Source organism: Hypanus sabinus, chromosome 6 (genome assembly GCF_030144855.1).
Source record: "Hypanus sabinus isolate sHypSab1 chromosome 6, sHypSab1.hap1, whole genome shotgun sequence".
Taxonomy (NCBI): Eukaryota; Metazoa; Chordata; class Chondrichthyes; order Myliobatiformes; family Dasyatidae; genus Hypanus; species Hypanus sabinus.
This window is the reverse complement of record NC_082711.1, coordinates 95960520-95977145: the sequence shown is the minus strand read 5'-3', so window position 1 is coordinate 95977145 and position 16626 is coordinate 95960520. Positions and strand designations below refer to the sequence as shown.

General features: G+C 38.7%; 1 protein-coding gene across 11 annotated transcripts in view; it reads left to right on the top strand.

Annotated features, from left to right (window-relative positions):
• Positions 1-16626, top strand: part of dgkb (diacylglycerol kinase, beta) — a 797915-nt gene that overhangs the window by 390979 nt on the left and 390310 nt on the right. For all 11 annotated transcript variants that reach the window (XR_009512720.1, XM_059972636.1, XM_059972640.1 and 8 more), the window contains 2 exons: positions 710-799; positions 2748-2908. Coding sequence is in view for 10 of the 11 variants with exons in the window: in XM_059972636.1 (XP_059828619.1) it covers positions 710-799; positions 2748-2908 (251 nt within the window). In the remaining variant the exon portion in view is untranslated. The remainder of the gene's footprint in view (positions 1-709; positions 800-2747; positions 2909-16626) is intronic.

Sequence of the window (16626 nt, the reverse complement as noted above, 5' to 3'; positions counted from 1 at the left end):
ACTTAAGCAAGTGTGAAGTAATGCAGGATAGGACTGTGGGGAGACGAGGACTATTTTTCCTCAGATTCCCTCTTAATCTTCCTTTAGGCTGAAGCTTGCCCTAATCAAGGTTAATAAAATCATGAAGGATATTGAGGCATGGATGAGGTGGATAGAGATAATCTTTTTCCCAGGATGGGGAGACTAAATCTGGACGCAAATGCTTAAGTTGAGAGGGGAAAATATTTCAAGGGATTTGGTGAAGAGATTTTCCACACACAGGTGGTAGTTATATAGAAAGAGCTGACAGAGTAATTGGTAGAGACCGGTGTAATTATAATACTTAAAAGTAATTTGGCCAGGTGCATTGATAGGAAAAGTTTCCATAAAGCCAAATGTAGGCAAACAGGAATAGTTGAGGAAGGATCTTTTTGGCACTGACATTGGCCTTTAGGGTCTATATCACTCTATAAAATTTCATGTTTCAGGTTAAATCCTGAAATGTTCTGCCATGGGCAGCAAATGTGCATTGTAGTGACATTGCTTTGACAGTCCCTTTGTTAATCTGGTTCCATTTTCCAGTAGCTAAGTAATGCATAAATGTACATGCCACACTCTCAACGAATGGGGAGCATTATCTATCCCAAAATACTTTCTTTGGTTCATTTTTACAGAAAATTTAAAATCGTTACTTAACAAGCTTTAAAATATTTATTTATTTTACTTGCAGACAAGGCAAATTTGCCTCAACATCCTCCAGTGGCAGTTCTTCCACTTGGAACAGGCAACGACTTGGCTCGGTGTCTTAGATCAGGAGGAGGTAAGGACGGAAGTTCCCATTGAATTATTCTCAGTCATTGTTAAAACTTTTGGTTTGGGCTTTTAGATTGTACAATTGGCCAACTGAGCTCAATAGATGACAGAATTTCAGTGTTAGGTTAGCTTAGGCACAAATTAATATTGCATAATCTTTTGTGTTGGTTAAAATGTTGTAATGTTTTTGCAGCTCTGTGAAGATCCTGAAACCAACAGACCATAGAATTTCTTTTGAGCATTATTTAAAGTAAACCTTAGTTACTTAAAATAAGTAAATACAGAAAAAGTATTTGAATCTTTTGATTAAGGCAATTGCATTATTTAAGCAGTGTCAAATTACCATCCTGAATTACATCAAGGAATTTTAATTGCAAGACAAAGGATTCGTCAGTTCTCAGCATTGACTCATGCTGTTTGGAAACCTGAGATAGACAAATCAATTTGGAAACCAGAACAAATTTGAGGGTATTTTGTTACTAGTTTCAGTTTATATCCAAATCTGAAGCAGTGTCCCTTTACATGTAAAGAAGTAGCTAAATAAGTAGCAGCATCATGTTTAATATATCAAAGTTAAAGTCAACACAAAGCAGAATATTCCAAACACAAAATACAAATTTGACCAATTGTTTTCCAAAGTTTGAGTACAAAGCTGTGTATTCAGAATTGAATTCTGATGCAAGGTAGTTCTCGAAGTGTGGAAAAAAAAATAACAAAATTAGTGACTTGAGCTGCAGGGTATCGCCAACATGTTACAAAATAGCTCACAATTATTGGTCGATAGTGAAAGGGTTGTACTTCCCACTGTCCTTATAAAAGTCTGCCACACAGATCTATTAGAAAATGAGAAGATCCCTCAGAAAGTCTTTGCAACTTAAATTCCCTTTACTTTCTGTTAAAATTCAAGAGGAATTCTGACCAGTGTCCGCTATAATATTGTTGGTGACTTGGTGACCTTTCAGAAAGAACACCAAGATGCAATTGTTAATTAACATTTACATATTGTGCACAGCATTAAATAAATAGAGGTGTACTGACAGATATGGTTAGAAACTGAATTAATATGTGGTTTTCTTTTTTTTAAAAGTCAGAAAAGTGCTTATTAATTGTTGGGGAATGTTAAATGTCGTAACATAGGACAACTGAATTTAGTTTGTGTGGGATTGTCAATATATTTTGTAGCAGGATCACTTTGTGTCAAACTTAAAGAATGTCTATGCATTTACTAACAGTATGATTATGTTGGTGAAAGTTGCAACAGGTTGGCCTACAAAGGTAGGGTCACTGATGGTAACTTGGGGACTTCCACATACAGTCTATAACTAAATGTTACTGCCAGTCTCATTGGGTAATGACAGAGTTTACAGATGCTTTATTCACCATGCTATGATCTGCACTAACATTTTATGCAAATCGAGTGCATCATTTCTTTAGTCTAATGATTTTGCATTTTCATGTCACTTTTTTATAATTCTTTTTAAAGCGTGGCTCAATTGAGATAATTTCGAATGTAATGATTGGATGCATCTGGAATGGAAATGCATGCCAGAAGGTTGGTCGGTTACTCATGGGCTGGCGGTATCTGATTTTTAATTTCTTATCCATTTCTTTCTGTACGCACTTGACTGCAAAATCCAATGTATGGTCAGTGATACAGAGAAAGCAGAGTTTGGTTCCAGAACTGGTCTGAGTTAATGTGAAGGAATGGCTGAATAAGTTCCACTATTCCACACAACCTAGTTCACATTATTTTTGTTAACTGGTGTTTTGAACAGCTCTGCAGAAACATACCTGGTTTGACAGTCAGTGAAAAATGCTTTGGGAGTGTTTCTAAATGTATCTTTTCATTCTATTATGTGTTCATTTTAACCACATGCTGTATATTACTCCTGTTGTTTGGCCACACTTAAGCAGTTTCAGCAATATGACTGGTTATTTTGTTGTTACCTTATAAGGTTATGAAGGTGAGAGTCTGATGAAAATTGTCAAAGACATTGAGAACTGCACAGTGGTCATGCTGGACAGATGGAAAATTGAGGTGATTCCCAATAACAAAGAAGAAAAGGGAGACCCCGTGCCTTATAACATTATCAACAACTACTTCTCTATTGGAGTGGTAAGTCCGTGAAATACATTATTACCCCATGGATAAATTTATAATGGCATTGTTATTTGTAGGTTTATACTTCAGAACATATTGTTTCATTGAAATCTTCAGGACTTCCACTATAGCAGCCACATATATTGCTAATGTGATTTCCTTTATTAATGTGCATTATTGCAATATGTTAAAGCCAGTAACCAAAAAGGAGATCACTTAGAAAAGCTGAACATAATTAAACCTAGTCAGAATGGTTAAATAATGTTTGGCAAACTTACTCTTATTCTTTGAGGATGTAACAGGGAGAGTTCATAGAGAGGAACCTGTAGACATACTGTAGTGTATTCAGGTTTTTTAAAAGGATTTTGACAAGGAACCACATAGAAGGCTGGAACACCAGAGTGCAGTGGAAGTGTGCAAAATGGATCAAAAACTGCCTGCCTCATGAAAAACAGAGCTGGAATAACTGGGTCTTTTTCAGAAGGGCAGGAGGTAACAAGTGGAGAACTGCAGGGTTCAGTACTTGGCCCCAGTTGTTCACTATTTACAGTAATTTAGAGGGAGGAACAGCATGCAGGGTTTTCGATTTTGCCAATGATCCAAAAATAGCAGAAAGAGCATGTTATGATAAGGACACTGTGATACTGTGACAAAATATAGGCAGGTTAAATGAGTAGGCCAAAGACTAGAAAATGGAATTTAATGCGGGCAAGAGTGAAATCATTCATTTTGGTAAGGAAAATTTTTTTGAAAAGGCAGATTATTATTCAGGTGAAAGGAGCTGCAAATGAAGTACAGAGGAATATCACTGTTCTCGTGTGTGAATCACAAAAACCTAGCAAGCAGGTCGAACAAGCAGTGAAGGCAAGATGCATTTTGTTCTTCATGAAAAGGTCTTAGACTTTAAAGATAGGAAAGTTTCGTTAGCATTTTAGTGAAACTTCACCTGCGATAATGCTTGCAGTTTTGGTACCCTTCTGTGGGAAAAGAAATAAGATCCAGTCCAAAGGAGATTCACCAGGCTAATTCCTGAGATGTGAGGATTGTCCTAATAGCCTAACTAGATTTGGCCTGTATTCCTTTAGAGGTTGAGAGAATGACAGGAGACCCTATTCAGTCATCTATCATCTCGAAGGGGCTTCTGATGGTAAATGCTGGAATAATTTCACCAGTCAGGAAAGTTGGGAAAGGGAACAAAACTACAAGATAAGGGGTCGGTCTTTTAAAACGGAGTTACAGAGGTATTTTCTATTGGAGGGGGGAACTTGAAGGATCTGAAGCTTACTCCTGCTATTTGTTTGTATTCTTAAGTAATATAGTTATGAAGTAATAGTATCAAGAGATTCAAGTACCAGGGTATGTTTATTTTCTAAATTAAAAACAAAGCAAACATGCTCTCTGTGACTACTACCTCCTTTACCTAATAAAGTGGCCACTGGGTGTATGTTCATGGTCTTCTGCTGCTGTAGTCCATCCACTTCAAGGTACAAAGTGTTACATATTTCTGAGTTCTTATTTCAGTTACTGTCACTCCTGTCAGTTTGAACCAGTCTGGCTATTCTCCTCTGACCTCTTTCATTAACAAGGCATTTTCACCAACTGAGTTCCACTCACTAGATTATCTTTTTGTGCTATTCTTTGTAAACTCTAGAGCATGAAAATCCCAAGAGATATACAGTTCCTGAGATACTCAAACTACCCCATCTGGCACCAGCAATTATTCCATGCTCAAAGTCAGTTAGATCACATTTCTTCCCTATTCTGATATTTGGTCTAAGTAGCAACTGAACCTCTTGACCATGTCTGCATGCTTTTATGTATTGAGTTGTTACCATATGATTGGTTGATTATATATTTGCATTAACATGCAAGTGTACAGGTTTAACTAAAAAAGTGGTCCTGCATCTATATTTATACTTAAGTTTTTCTGTTTAAGTTCTCCAGAGTTGTTACATGAAGGATAGTAAATTGTCACATCTTACTAAACCCTTGTCATTTTATGATTATATTAACTTGCATGAGATATTTGTTCTCTACTGTTAAATACTGCATTACTTGTGTTAGAAGTACCAATTGAATAAAATAATTGTGGACATTTTTTGACATTAATAATCAGTCCTCAGATTTAGATAATAAATTAATGGCAGGAATATGTTGCACACATTATAACTTGTAATGGATTTTTATCAACCTGCCAATCTCGTCAAAGTGTACGCGCATTCGGAGATTGTGCATGAAGACTTTTTCAGTAATAATTATGAAACAGGAAAACAATGTCCTTTTGTAGTTGGAGTAAAGGGCAAGAGACTTGGAGGGATCTGGGGGATGGGGCTTACTCATCATAGAGTGGTGAGTACCTTGAATGCTGAGCCAGAGAAATGGTGGAACAGATTTACAGGGTTTAGGATGAGGGTGAATATTGGTAGGTCAGGTTGAAGTGTTTGATGTGCCAGTGTTTACTGAGGTAGGCAATTAGCTTGCAGACGTTTCTCACCAGTTGGGGTGACATCCTCGATATACACTAAGTTGAAAGCAACTTGGTGAACACCGGGACATCAGATTTAAGGGGTGCCCAGATGAGCAGTTGAATCACCTGGGCATTCAGAGCTATGGTGAATGGGGTCCTACTGTTGGCATGAACTAGATGGGCTGAATGGCTTGTTGCCTTGCTGTATGACTGACTTTATAATTCAGTTTGCATCAGTTCTATTAGCAAGGAATGATTCCACTGTTCATATCGTCACAGCATTTATGTTCCTCTTGGCTCCTTGCAATGCTGCCGCCATCCAAAACTGACAAAACTTTGAATAATTCAGTGAATAATCACAAAGTAAAAACTATTCACATTAATGAACAGATGTGTGGGGCACTTTTACAATGCTACTTTCAAGTAATTTAAGGCATCTCATATCTAAGGCACAACAGGAATATTTTCACTATAAAGGGCCCTTCTGGCCCTTTGAGACACAGCGCCCAGCAACCTCCGATTTAACTCCAGCCTAATCAGGGGACAATTTACAATGACAAATTAACCTACCGATCGGTCTGTTTCTGGACTCTGGGAGGGAACCGAAGCACCTGGAGGAAACCCACATGGTCACAGGGAGAATGTGCAAACTCCATACAGGCAGCAGTGGGAATTGAACCCAAATTGCTGGTACTGTAAAGCGTTGTGCTAACCACTACGCCACTGTGCCACCCCAGCTGTTCTCTGCTTGATCATCTTACCAGACTTTATTTGAGTTTTGGCAGTCTGAGTATTTTGTCTTCTGATATTCTAATCCAGCCTTACCCAACCCACATTATCTATATAAAAAAAAACAGAAATCTGTTCTGCACTGTTTACATCAATATACATACATTTTAGAGCATATATAATGCAGATCATGAATGAAGTTTAGTTTCTTTGTTGAAAATGAATTCCTAGAGTAAGCTGTGTTTGGCCCGCCAGGCCAAAATTTATTGCTGGGGGTTGACGGTTTCAGACTCGGCCTTCCTTGCGTGGATTTTGAATGCCAAATGTGGCTGCATGTGTCAAAATGCTGTGCTGGTTACCCACTTGTGGAATCCAGTGGTGGCCTGTACTGCTGGGATTCCTCCGTGCCATATAGAATGTGTGCAATAAGAACAGAAGTTACTGCAAACTCTCAGCAGGTCAGGCAGTATCTGTAGAAGGGGTAACAGAGTTAACAGTTCAGGTCTAATACCTTTTGTCAGTTCATTTATTTCACTTTCCACAGATGCTGAGGGTTTGCAGCACTTTGTTTTTATCTCTGAATTTTTTTGATATTTGTCAGGTCTTATGCAGGGGTTGGAGACTTATTTTATTAGTTTTTTAATTGACAGATTGTAAGATTATTTACAGTGTTATATTTTAGCATTTCTATGATTTTTTTTAAAGTAATCGTCTCTCTCAATCATTTTCTTTGATCCAAAGTGGAGGCAGTAAGATCAACCCTCCACATCCAGCCTTGCTCATATAGACACCATGGCAAACAATTCCAGACAGTGGGCTTGGCACAGCACAACTCAACTCATTAACCTCCAACAACTGAGGATACATTTCTATCCGTGAGTGTTTTCACACAGGAGGTGAAGACTCATTTAAGTTTTGTTTTTTTTTTAAATACAGGAAGGTACCTATATTCATGAAGGAGTTTGCAGTTTCTAACATCTCCTTATGTAACATTGCCATTTATTAATCCTTCTGTGACTAACGTTGAATCAAAGTATGCTAGAGAGGCTCTGTGCAATTCAGGCAGAATTGTTTCCCCTTTTGGAAAAATGGCACAGCAGCTCCCAATGTATGGAATTGCCTTGAATTTCATCTTACTGAAGGACAGAATTTATTGTGGCATCCTTTAGCCAACAGATTCAAGATTTAGCCATAGTGCCACCATTTGGTTAGTGATTTAAGCAAGTGCTGGATTAGTTTATCTCTGAGGCACCTAACCCAGAGAAGAAGGATCATTTGAGGATTCTGTTTGCAATCCAGAATAGAAATTGAATTTCTTTTTGTCTTAATTGAAGATGAGTTTTGATCTTGTGCACAGTAAAGCATGTTGAAAATTCTTGCAAGGGTTTATGGTCTAAAAATTCTGACGTAAGTTTGGACTTAATTTGTGTTTTATAATTGATTTGAAGCTGGAAATGAATTGCAAGATGCAATTGACACTTCTCTAGATGAGCAATGTTAGGGCACTCCATCCCCATATGTGCTGCTGGAGGGGCTGCCGCATTGCAATGGTATTAGTCAGTGGGCAACATGTGCTTGACTTTACAGCTGCAACTGTGCAGTGAGCGTGAAACAGCATGAATGACAAAGCAAACTTTAGTGAAAGACAGAAGGACTGGCGTAAAAGAACAGTTCTTAACAGGGAGTACTTCACAAAAGATGGGTTTAATATCTCTATGTTGCAGTTAAGACTTTCCTTTGGATGTGAGAACTTACTGCCTCATCTGGCGCAACTGGCACCACATCATATTACCAGCGTGTGGAGCTTGTCTGAGATCTGACACTCCTGGTTCAGCTTTTCCACTTGAGCTTGTCATACGGTTTTCAGAGCATCACCTTGCTGGGAACTGGTGTTCATTTGTGTGCTCAATGTTCAGCTTCCCTGCTTCACACACTCTATTCCTCGTCCAAACCTACCATAAACATTCAAACGTATCTTCAAAGTACACAGCACTCACTTAGTTCATATTTAAGCAGAATTTCTATTTCTGTTAATCACAGCAACTGTATCATGCAGTGATGTTGGTCGTAGAGCTGCTAACCTGGGTTTATTCTGGTCAACTGGCCTCTGGAGTTTGCATGTTCGCCCCCTGACTGTTTGAGGCATCTTGGGGTGCTCAGGTTTTGTCACATTTCCCAGTGATGTATGAATTGGTTGGCTAATTGACTAAGCTGGTAAATGAGTGGTAGAGTGTTGGGACAGGAATGTGCTATGAAAACAACGGTTGAGTGTTGGCTAGAGTTCAACGGTACATTTATTATCAAAGAATGTATGCAGTATACAACTCTGAGGTACGTCTTCTCCAGATAGCCACAGAACAAGAAAACCATGAAAACCATTGAAAGAAAAATATCAGCCCTCCCATTCACAAAAAAGAACCAAATCTCTCAAATGGTGACATGATCACCAACCACTCCATCCCCCCACTCGGGGGGGGGGGGGGAATTGTGCCAACGGCAAGTAGAACTTCAAACCACCCCTCCTCCCCCACATGCAACAAAACAAATCATACAAACGGCAAGAACATTAAACCCGAAAACCCAAACCCCCTACTCAAATAAACTTAACAAATAGCGCCAAGCAGCAATAAGAAGAATGGGAGAAAACAGAGAATATAAAAACATTAAACTGAAAGAGTCCAATTTAAACTGCAGAGTCCACATTTTTGAACTGAATTTGAACTAGGGTCCACAGTCCAATCCATAAATCACAGAATTTCGGCGACAGTATCGAGAGAGAGAGAGAGAGGAACCACTTGAGCGAAAAGGTCATCCCTCTGCAACAGTGAGTTTGAGACCTGTCACACACAGACACCTTCCCTCGGGAGCAGCAAGCAAGAGGCAGGTAGTCGGTGCTGAACACTCGCTGGCTCTTGGCATTCGCCTTGACGTTTCACTCTTCCTTTATTCAGCAAGAAATGGAGTAATCGTGGGCTTGCACCCAGTCTCTAAGCTTCTTCATCTTGAGGTTGCTCTCCTCCTGGAATTTTCTGAGATAGCAAAGCGCTAGATCACTCAATCAATCTACAAGCTAAATTACAGGCTCTAACAGTACCAGAAACACATATACAAGAAAAAGAAGACGTAACACTGAAATAGATAGTTTTGTGGACTATCTGGAAGATGAATAAACTCTTCTCGCGCTTCCAGCCAGGTACAGGAGTTGATGACATTTCGATGACAAGCTCTGCTACCTTCGTCCCTGAGGAAGATGGCGGGGTTTGTCATTGAAACATCATCGATACCTGTACCAGAGAAGAGTTTATTCGTGATATAGACTGGGAAAGCACAAGATTCCTTAGCAGGAAGATATCATCTGAGGAAGCATTTTTCGCTGGTGCCATCTTGATGGGAAGATAGATGATTGATGTTGGCACAGGTTGTTGCTACATCAAAAGGCCATTTTCCAGGTTGTATGACTCTGCAACATGAATGCAACAAATGGATTTTTGCTTGTGATACTGTGCAATTCCTATTTACAATAGAAGAGCAATGATAGTGAGGAAGCTGAAATTAGAGAGAAACTATTTCACACTGTGAGTGTGTAACCTATAAATTTCTCCATGGCTGCAGTATTGTTATTAGACATCAGCTTCTGCTTCAGGATCATTTCCTAAATTGAAAATCAACCAACCACTGATCTTTATGCACTCAGGCTGATTTCAAAGTACAGCTTACAATATACTGTATTATTCCATCAGAATTCAATGACTTCCTAGCAGTGTCTGTTTAACTAAGTGATATTCAAGCACAGAATGAGTTAACTTCCTTCTGTTGCTGATTCTAGCGTGGGTTTACTAAAGTCTTGCAATACATTAGCTACACTTCTTTTGGGATGAAGTGCCTTTCACTCTGATAATATATGTATAACAGTCATAATTGCCTTTCTGATGAAGCGGTGTATTGAGACTTAACTGGATGTCTACCCAGCAGGATTAATTGATCTACTTATTGTTCTTTCATTGTCATTGATACCTCTGATTAGAGACAAACAGCAACTGCTGAGTTTGTGTAGGATGCTGGACTGAGTCTGTCTTTTGGTATTGAAAAATAGTTTAACTGCACTGTTTTTCCTCACGAGAAGCCAGCAAATGGGTACAGTATAGGGTGAATATAAATAAATACTTGATGGATAACATAAAATCAGTGGTGTGTAGGACCTAATCCCAGCCTTTATGAATCTATAAAGTATATACAAGGAACTGAATTATTGCAAATCTCCCACTTTAGAAGTGCTATAAGCAAAACTACAAAATAGTTACATGCCCAGCATTAAATACCTAGTTGTAAAGGTTTGCTACGGGCATAGATTACAGATACAGCTGAAAACAAAACTGCAATTCAAATTGCTGCTCTGAATCTACCCCCATTCCCCCACCTCCACATCCTACTCTCCTTTGTTCACATTCTGAGCCGCGTTCAGCCTCCAGTGATCAGCTGGATGTCCTCTCTTATGCTGTGGCTATGCTCCTTCTCAGACCCTCTCAACAAGGCTAATTCCCAAATGCTAATTGCTTTCTTGTATTCTGACCAACATCTCCATCCCGTCTTTGTAGTTACATTGATCAAGTTCTTTGGCCTAATATGAGCTCCACCTCCACCTCTCTTGCAATTGTACAAGCTTCCTCCTTGACAGCTCCAACTTTTAACCCAGCGTAACCTGATTATCACTGGGCCACCACTGTCTGCTCTGCTACAAGTGGCTCCTAAACCTCAATATAGGCTTTTCAGAATGTTAAGTAGTTTCATCTTGAAGGAGCATCTCACCACATTGAAGCATATTCTTCCTAATACTAACACCGTGTGCACAAGGAATGGACAAATTGTTTGCCAAATTTCTTTACCTCAGAAACAGAGAGGAGGAATACTTACTTCACAATGCTTCGTGACATATTCACAATATATATCATATAATAAAACTGATTCTTTGAAAGTTGCTGTTGACTTTTTATTTTAGTCTGTAAATGATATTTATTAAACTTAAAACTTCTTTTGATAATGGCATAGGTTACATTTTGGACTTAAAACACATGATTTGGTTTAGTCATTGTTCTTTCGATCTCAAGTAGTCTCTGGGAATTTATGCAACTGAATACATTGATCACCCGAAGTAACTCTGGAAAAATAATTCTGCACCTGCAGGACCAGTGTAAATCTACAGTTTTACAGACTATTACATCTGTAATCTAACATTTGTGTTTGTTTTGTCAGCACAACAGTTTGTGATTGATAAATCAAATCATAAAAATGCTATTGCTTGTGACTTAGTTCTACTTCTTCCATTAAATTCTCACTTCAAGAAACAGAGGCCTAGGAACCATTAAACAACAAGAGATTGGTTCTCTGTTTGTTTATTTATCTATTTATTTATTTCAGACTGTTTTGATTCTTAAGAAAATGAATGTTAATTTGCAATGGATCTACTGTAAACTATTTCCAGAATATCATATTGAGCTTGGAGCAAGCCAGGCTTGATTATTGCTGGAGATCTTGTTTTTTTTTTCTCTCTCTAGGACTTGATGTATTTTTAGTTTATAACTAACTTGCATGTGAATTTAATGTTCATGCATTGACCATTGGCAGTTGGCTCATGATAAACCTGCACTGCATTATCAGAAATTAAAAAGGAACAAACCGAAGATGTAGAAGGCAAATTTGAAACAGGATCAAAGCAGGCTCTGTGGATTATATTGAAAGCAGTGATTTTCAAAAATATTCTCAAATTTGTTACAAAGACCAGTTTATTGTCATATGCACAAATGCAATGAAAACCTTGTGGGTTTTTTTAAATTGCTTAATTTACAGTTGACGATATGGGGCAAAATAGGCTATTTAGTTGTTCTTGCAAAGGGCTGTTTCAGGTTTATTGAACTAGAGGTCTCCCTTCCCTGTCAGTGAACTACAAATTTTACATGGCAACACATGCAAAACACTGAAGGGACTCAGCAGGACATGCAGCATTTATGGAAAAGGGTAAACAGTCAATCTTTTGGGCTGAGACCCTTTCTCAGGATTATGAATGAATGAGAAAGATACCAGAATAAAAAGCTAGGGAGAGGGAAAAGAGGCTAGCTAGAAGGTGATGGGTGAAGCAAGGTGGGTGGGAAAGGTCAAGGGCTGGAAAAGAAAGAATCTAATAGGAGAGCATGATGGACCAAAAGAGAAACGGGAAGGCGGAGGAGACCCAGAGGAAGTAGTAGGCAAATGAGGAGAAGTTAAAGTTCAGAGCAGGGAATAGAGGAAGTGGGAAGAGGAAAGTATCTTCAACAGAAGGAGAAGTTCTTATTCATTCCATCTTATATTCCATCAAGTTGGAGGGTACCCTAATGGAATATAAGGTGTTGCTTCTCCAAATTGAAGGTGGCCTTATCTTGGCACAAGAGTAGGCCATGGATCAACGTGTTGGACTGGGAATTAAAATATTTGGTCACAAGGAAGTCCTACTTGTGGCAGATGGTGTGGACATTTACATATAATCTTCATAAGGAATATGGGAGGCCATTCTTGACCCCAGTTTTGGTTCTCTGTGCAGTCAAAGAAGAATGCAGTAGCCTGCTGTATTACTTTGAATGTCGTCACAAATTTCTCCCTTAAAATAACATCATGCCTTTAAAGACAGGTATCCTTTCTTTTCAATATTCCTCTGGTGGTCTTGCTGTATTCTTAAAGCAGAGAGTCATCTATAATGAGAGAAATCTGGAGCAAAATGAATCATGTTGATCCTGGTGGAAATTTCCATTTGCATTGCAAGCCAAATACAAATCTGTTAAGTTAGCAGCAGGTCAGCACAATCTGTTGCTTGAAGCCAAAGGCTCATTGCCAAGTTGGCGCTAAACCTATTTGATGTGCAACTGCCAAAGTTCCTGATACCAATCCCCAATACCACTGCAAATAGTAAGTAACTAATTTCAATCAGCCCTGTATTTCAGTCACTGTGGGGAGAGTAGGAGGCCACCCACTGAAAAATATTCTCAAGCTGGATGTATATTTGAATGATTCACAAATGACAGTGCAGCTAATTTTAGAGTTCAAACTTTTACCTGGCCGCCTACAGTTGTATTTCTGTTTAATCAGCATAAGTTAAAAAGAAGCCCCATTCATCACTTTCAGTGCTGTGCTTTGAGTTATGAATACAATTTGTCTGATCCAGAACAATGAATATAATTGAATAATTTTATGTCAGAGTCCTCCATCTACTCGCCACCCCCCTTCTCCAACTACCACCATCAATTTAGCATGATGAAAGTGTAAATCAAGCATTCAATACAAAGTCAAAGTTTACATGGAATAAGGTGCATTGAATATAAATTTGCAAAGTTTGAAACCTGCTGCATCTGTCTATGCACACTTGGAAGATTGGCTGGAGGTGGGCTTTCTTCACCTTAAGGGACAAATGTAATTTGTAATATAGGCCCAGGCTTGTAATCTGTTAATGTGAAATTCTGCAAATCTGCATTCTAATTACACAAACCAGCTAAGATTGGAATGATATAATGGAGTTTTTTTTTGGTTTGTTGGGTTGAATCTGTCAGAGCATGCCCTAGATTTCTCAAAGCAAAATAGTAAGTGTGAACTCATAAATAACTTTTGTTATTATATGCACTTAATGGCATTATTTTATTTCATAGATTGCATGATGCATGTATTGTTAATGCTGAATACAAAAGTGCTTTACCATCATAAACAACATAAACATTTAATGGAAAATAGAGCAATTGTACAAATGTTCTGCGGATACCTAAGAAAGTAAGCATCACCTAACAGTGAGATGCTTCTCATCCAAAAGCCCTCTTGCTACAATTGAGCTTGAATGAGGCTATTGTAGCTTGGTTGTATTCCTATATTGATTTCTTTAGGATCATGTGCTCCTAAAAGAGTGAAACATCTGCCTATTGCCCTATATCTAAAGGGCAGTTTGAAATCACTTCAGAAAATCTGGTGCAGTGCTTTGGAAATCAGTGTTGGGAACAGTGGATTATATTTCTTCTCTTGCTTTATTTGGAAATTATTCTTGTTTCTTTGAAATGTTGCCCAGGGTTCTTAAATAAAGGCTTCAATTTTTAAAAAAAATCAGAAAATGCCAGAGATAGTCAGTGAATGAAATTGAATTAATGCTTCATTGTCAATGACTCTTTATCAGACTGGCTATTTATAATTTTTTAATGTTCATAATCTTCTATACAATGCCATAACTATGTCACAGCATTTCAGGATCGGTGACAGGATGGTGGGGGTGGCTAAAAAATCACGTGCAAATACTGGAAATCTGAGACTGAAAAAAAAACAGAAAATGTAGTATTTTGCCAGGAAGTTGGGCAGCACCCATGCAGAGAAAGATAGCTAACAGTTAAGGTCAATGAGATTTAGACAAGCAAGTAATCGCCAACAAGGGGGAAAAGCAGAGAGGGAATATCTTTATTCATTCAAACTGTAAGCGTTAATCACAACTCATCTGTCTGAAGGAAACATACATAGAAAGAGGAAAAAAATGTAAGAGCATATACATAATTCTTAAAATGTAGTGTTTACAATAAGAGAAAATCTGCAGATGATGGAAATCCAAAGCAACACATAAAATGCTGGAGGAACTCAGCAGGTCAGGCAGCATCTATAGAAATGAATAAACAGTCGGTTATTATGAATAACATGTTTATTCATTTCCGTAGATGATGTCCGACCTGCTGAGTCCCTCCAGCATTTTGTGTGTGTTGCTTTGGATGTTAGTAAACTGCATATGGCAAGTTGAATGTTGGGATGCAGTGAAAGCAGGATTTAAGACAGTCTGAATATCTTGGAGGTATTTTTAATTGTCACACTCAGCCGATTGAATGTATCTCTGTATAAACTGAAAATGATACTGGGTAAAATTCCTTTACTTATTGTTTTTCACTTGTATCATTGTTAACAGCACATTAAGCACTTAACTGTTTGATAATTCCCTTGTAAACATTTCAAATTATTGAATCATTCTGCTTTCCTTTCTCATACTTGTATGCATGTTTTAACATTATATTACACACACACACACCTTACTATTTCAGTTTTTTTGTAGCTTTGTAATACTTTACTGTATTGCAATTCATACTGTATACTGATTAAGGGAGTGTACATGATTCTTCTACAGAATTGATGTCAGGTTTAATATCATCAGCAAATGTCATCAAATTTGTTAACTTTTCAGCAGCAGTACAATGCAGTACTTGATTAATATAGAAAAAAAACTGAATTGCAGCATGTATATTCTGTATATGTATATTAAACAGTTAAATTAAGATTAGTAATGCAAAAACATATTTTTTAAAAAGGGTGAGGTAGTGTTTATGGGTTCAATGTCCATTTAGGAATTGGATGGCAGATGGGAAGAGGCTGTTCCTGAATCTGAGTGTGTGCCTTTAGGCTTCTGTGCCTCCTTCCTAATGGGTACACTGAGAAGAGGCTCGTCCTGGGGGATGGGGGTTCTTGTTGGTGGAAGTCACTTTTCTGAGGCACCGCTCCTTGAGGGAGTCTTGGATACTAGATGAGGATTCAGTCATGGTGTAAAACAGCATGGAGGCAGGCCCTTTGGCCCAGCTGATCAATACTGACCTCCACTTCCTCCCTACTCCGTTCATTTGCCTATAACCCTCAAAGCTCTCCTCTCCATGTATGTATCCAAATGCCATTTTAACGTTGCAATTGTACCCACATCCTCTGGCAGCTTATTCTATCTACCCGCCTCCTTCTGTGTAATGATCTTATCGTTCAGATCTCTTTGAAAATTCTCCCCTCTTCTGTCTGTGCCCTCTAGTTTTAGACTCCCCCACCCTGATGAAAAGACTATGGCTACTTTATCCATACCCCTCATGATTTTATTAACTTCTATGAACTCACCTCTTATTCTATGCTCCAAGGAATAAAAATCCATGATGGCCAATCTCTTCCTGTAGCTCGGGCCTGCTATTCCAGGCAACATCCTCATAAATCTCTTCTGCACCGTTTGCAGCTTGACAGTTTCTCCTATAACCTGGTGACCAAAATTATATTCCAAGAGCAGTTTCACCAACAACCTGTATAGTTAGTTAGTTACTGCCTCTTACGCTGCTGGCATTTAGGGCAGCAATGAAGGTCCTCCATCCCTGTCTGACCTTGGCCATCTTCTTGTGCTCCAGATGTGGTTCAGGATCCTCATTTCTGCCTCTACGGTACAGTGCCAAGTTGTCTTTGATCTCCTGCCTTTCCTCCGCCTCTCAGGCTTCGATAGAGTGCTGTCTTGACGATGGCGTTGCCCTTTCTTCTCATCAGATGCTTAATCCATCCCCAACACTTGCTAATGATGATTGTGGCCATGTCTTCATGGTGATACTGAAGGAGCAGGGCATGGTAGGAGATCTTTCTTAGCCAGAAATATCTGTGGATCTTCTGGAGTCTCATGGTGTGGAATGATGACAGCTTAGCAAGGCCATTCTCTGACGTGCCAGCATTATGACCTGTACAAGAGTGTGGACAGAACACAGCTGTG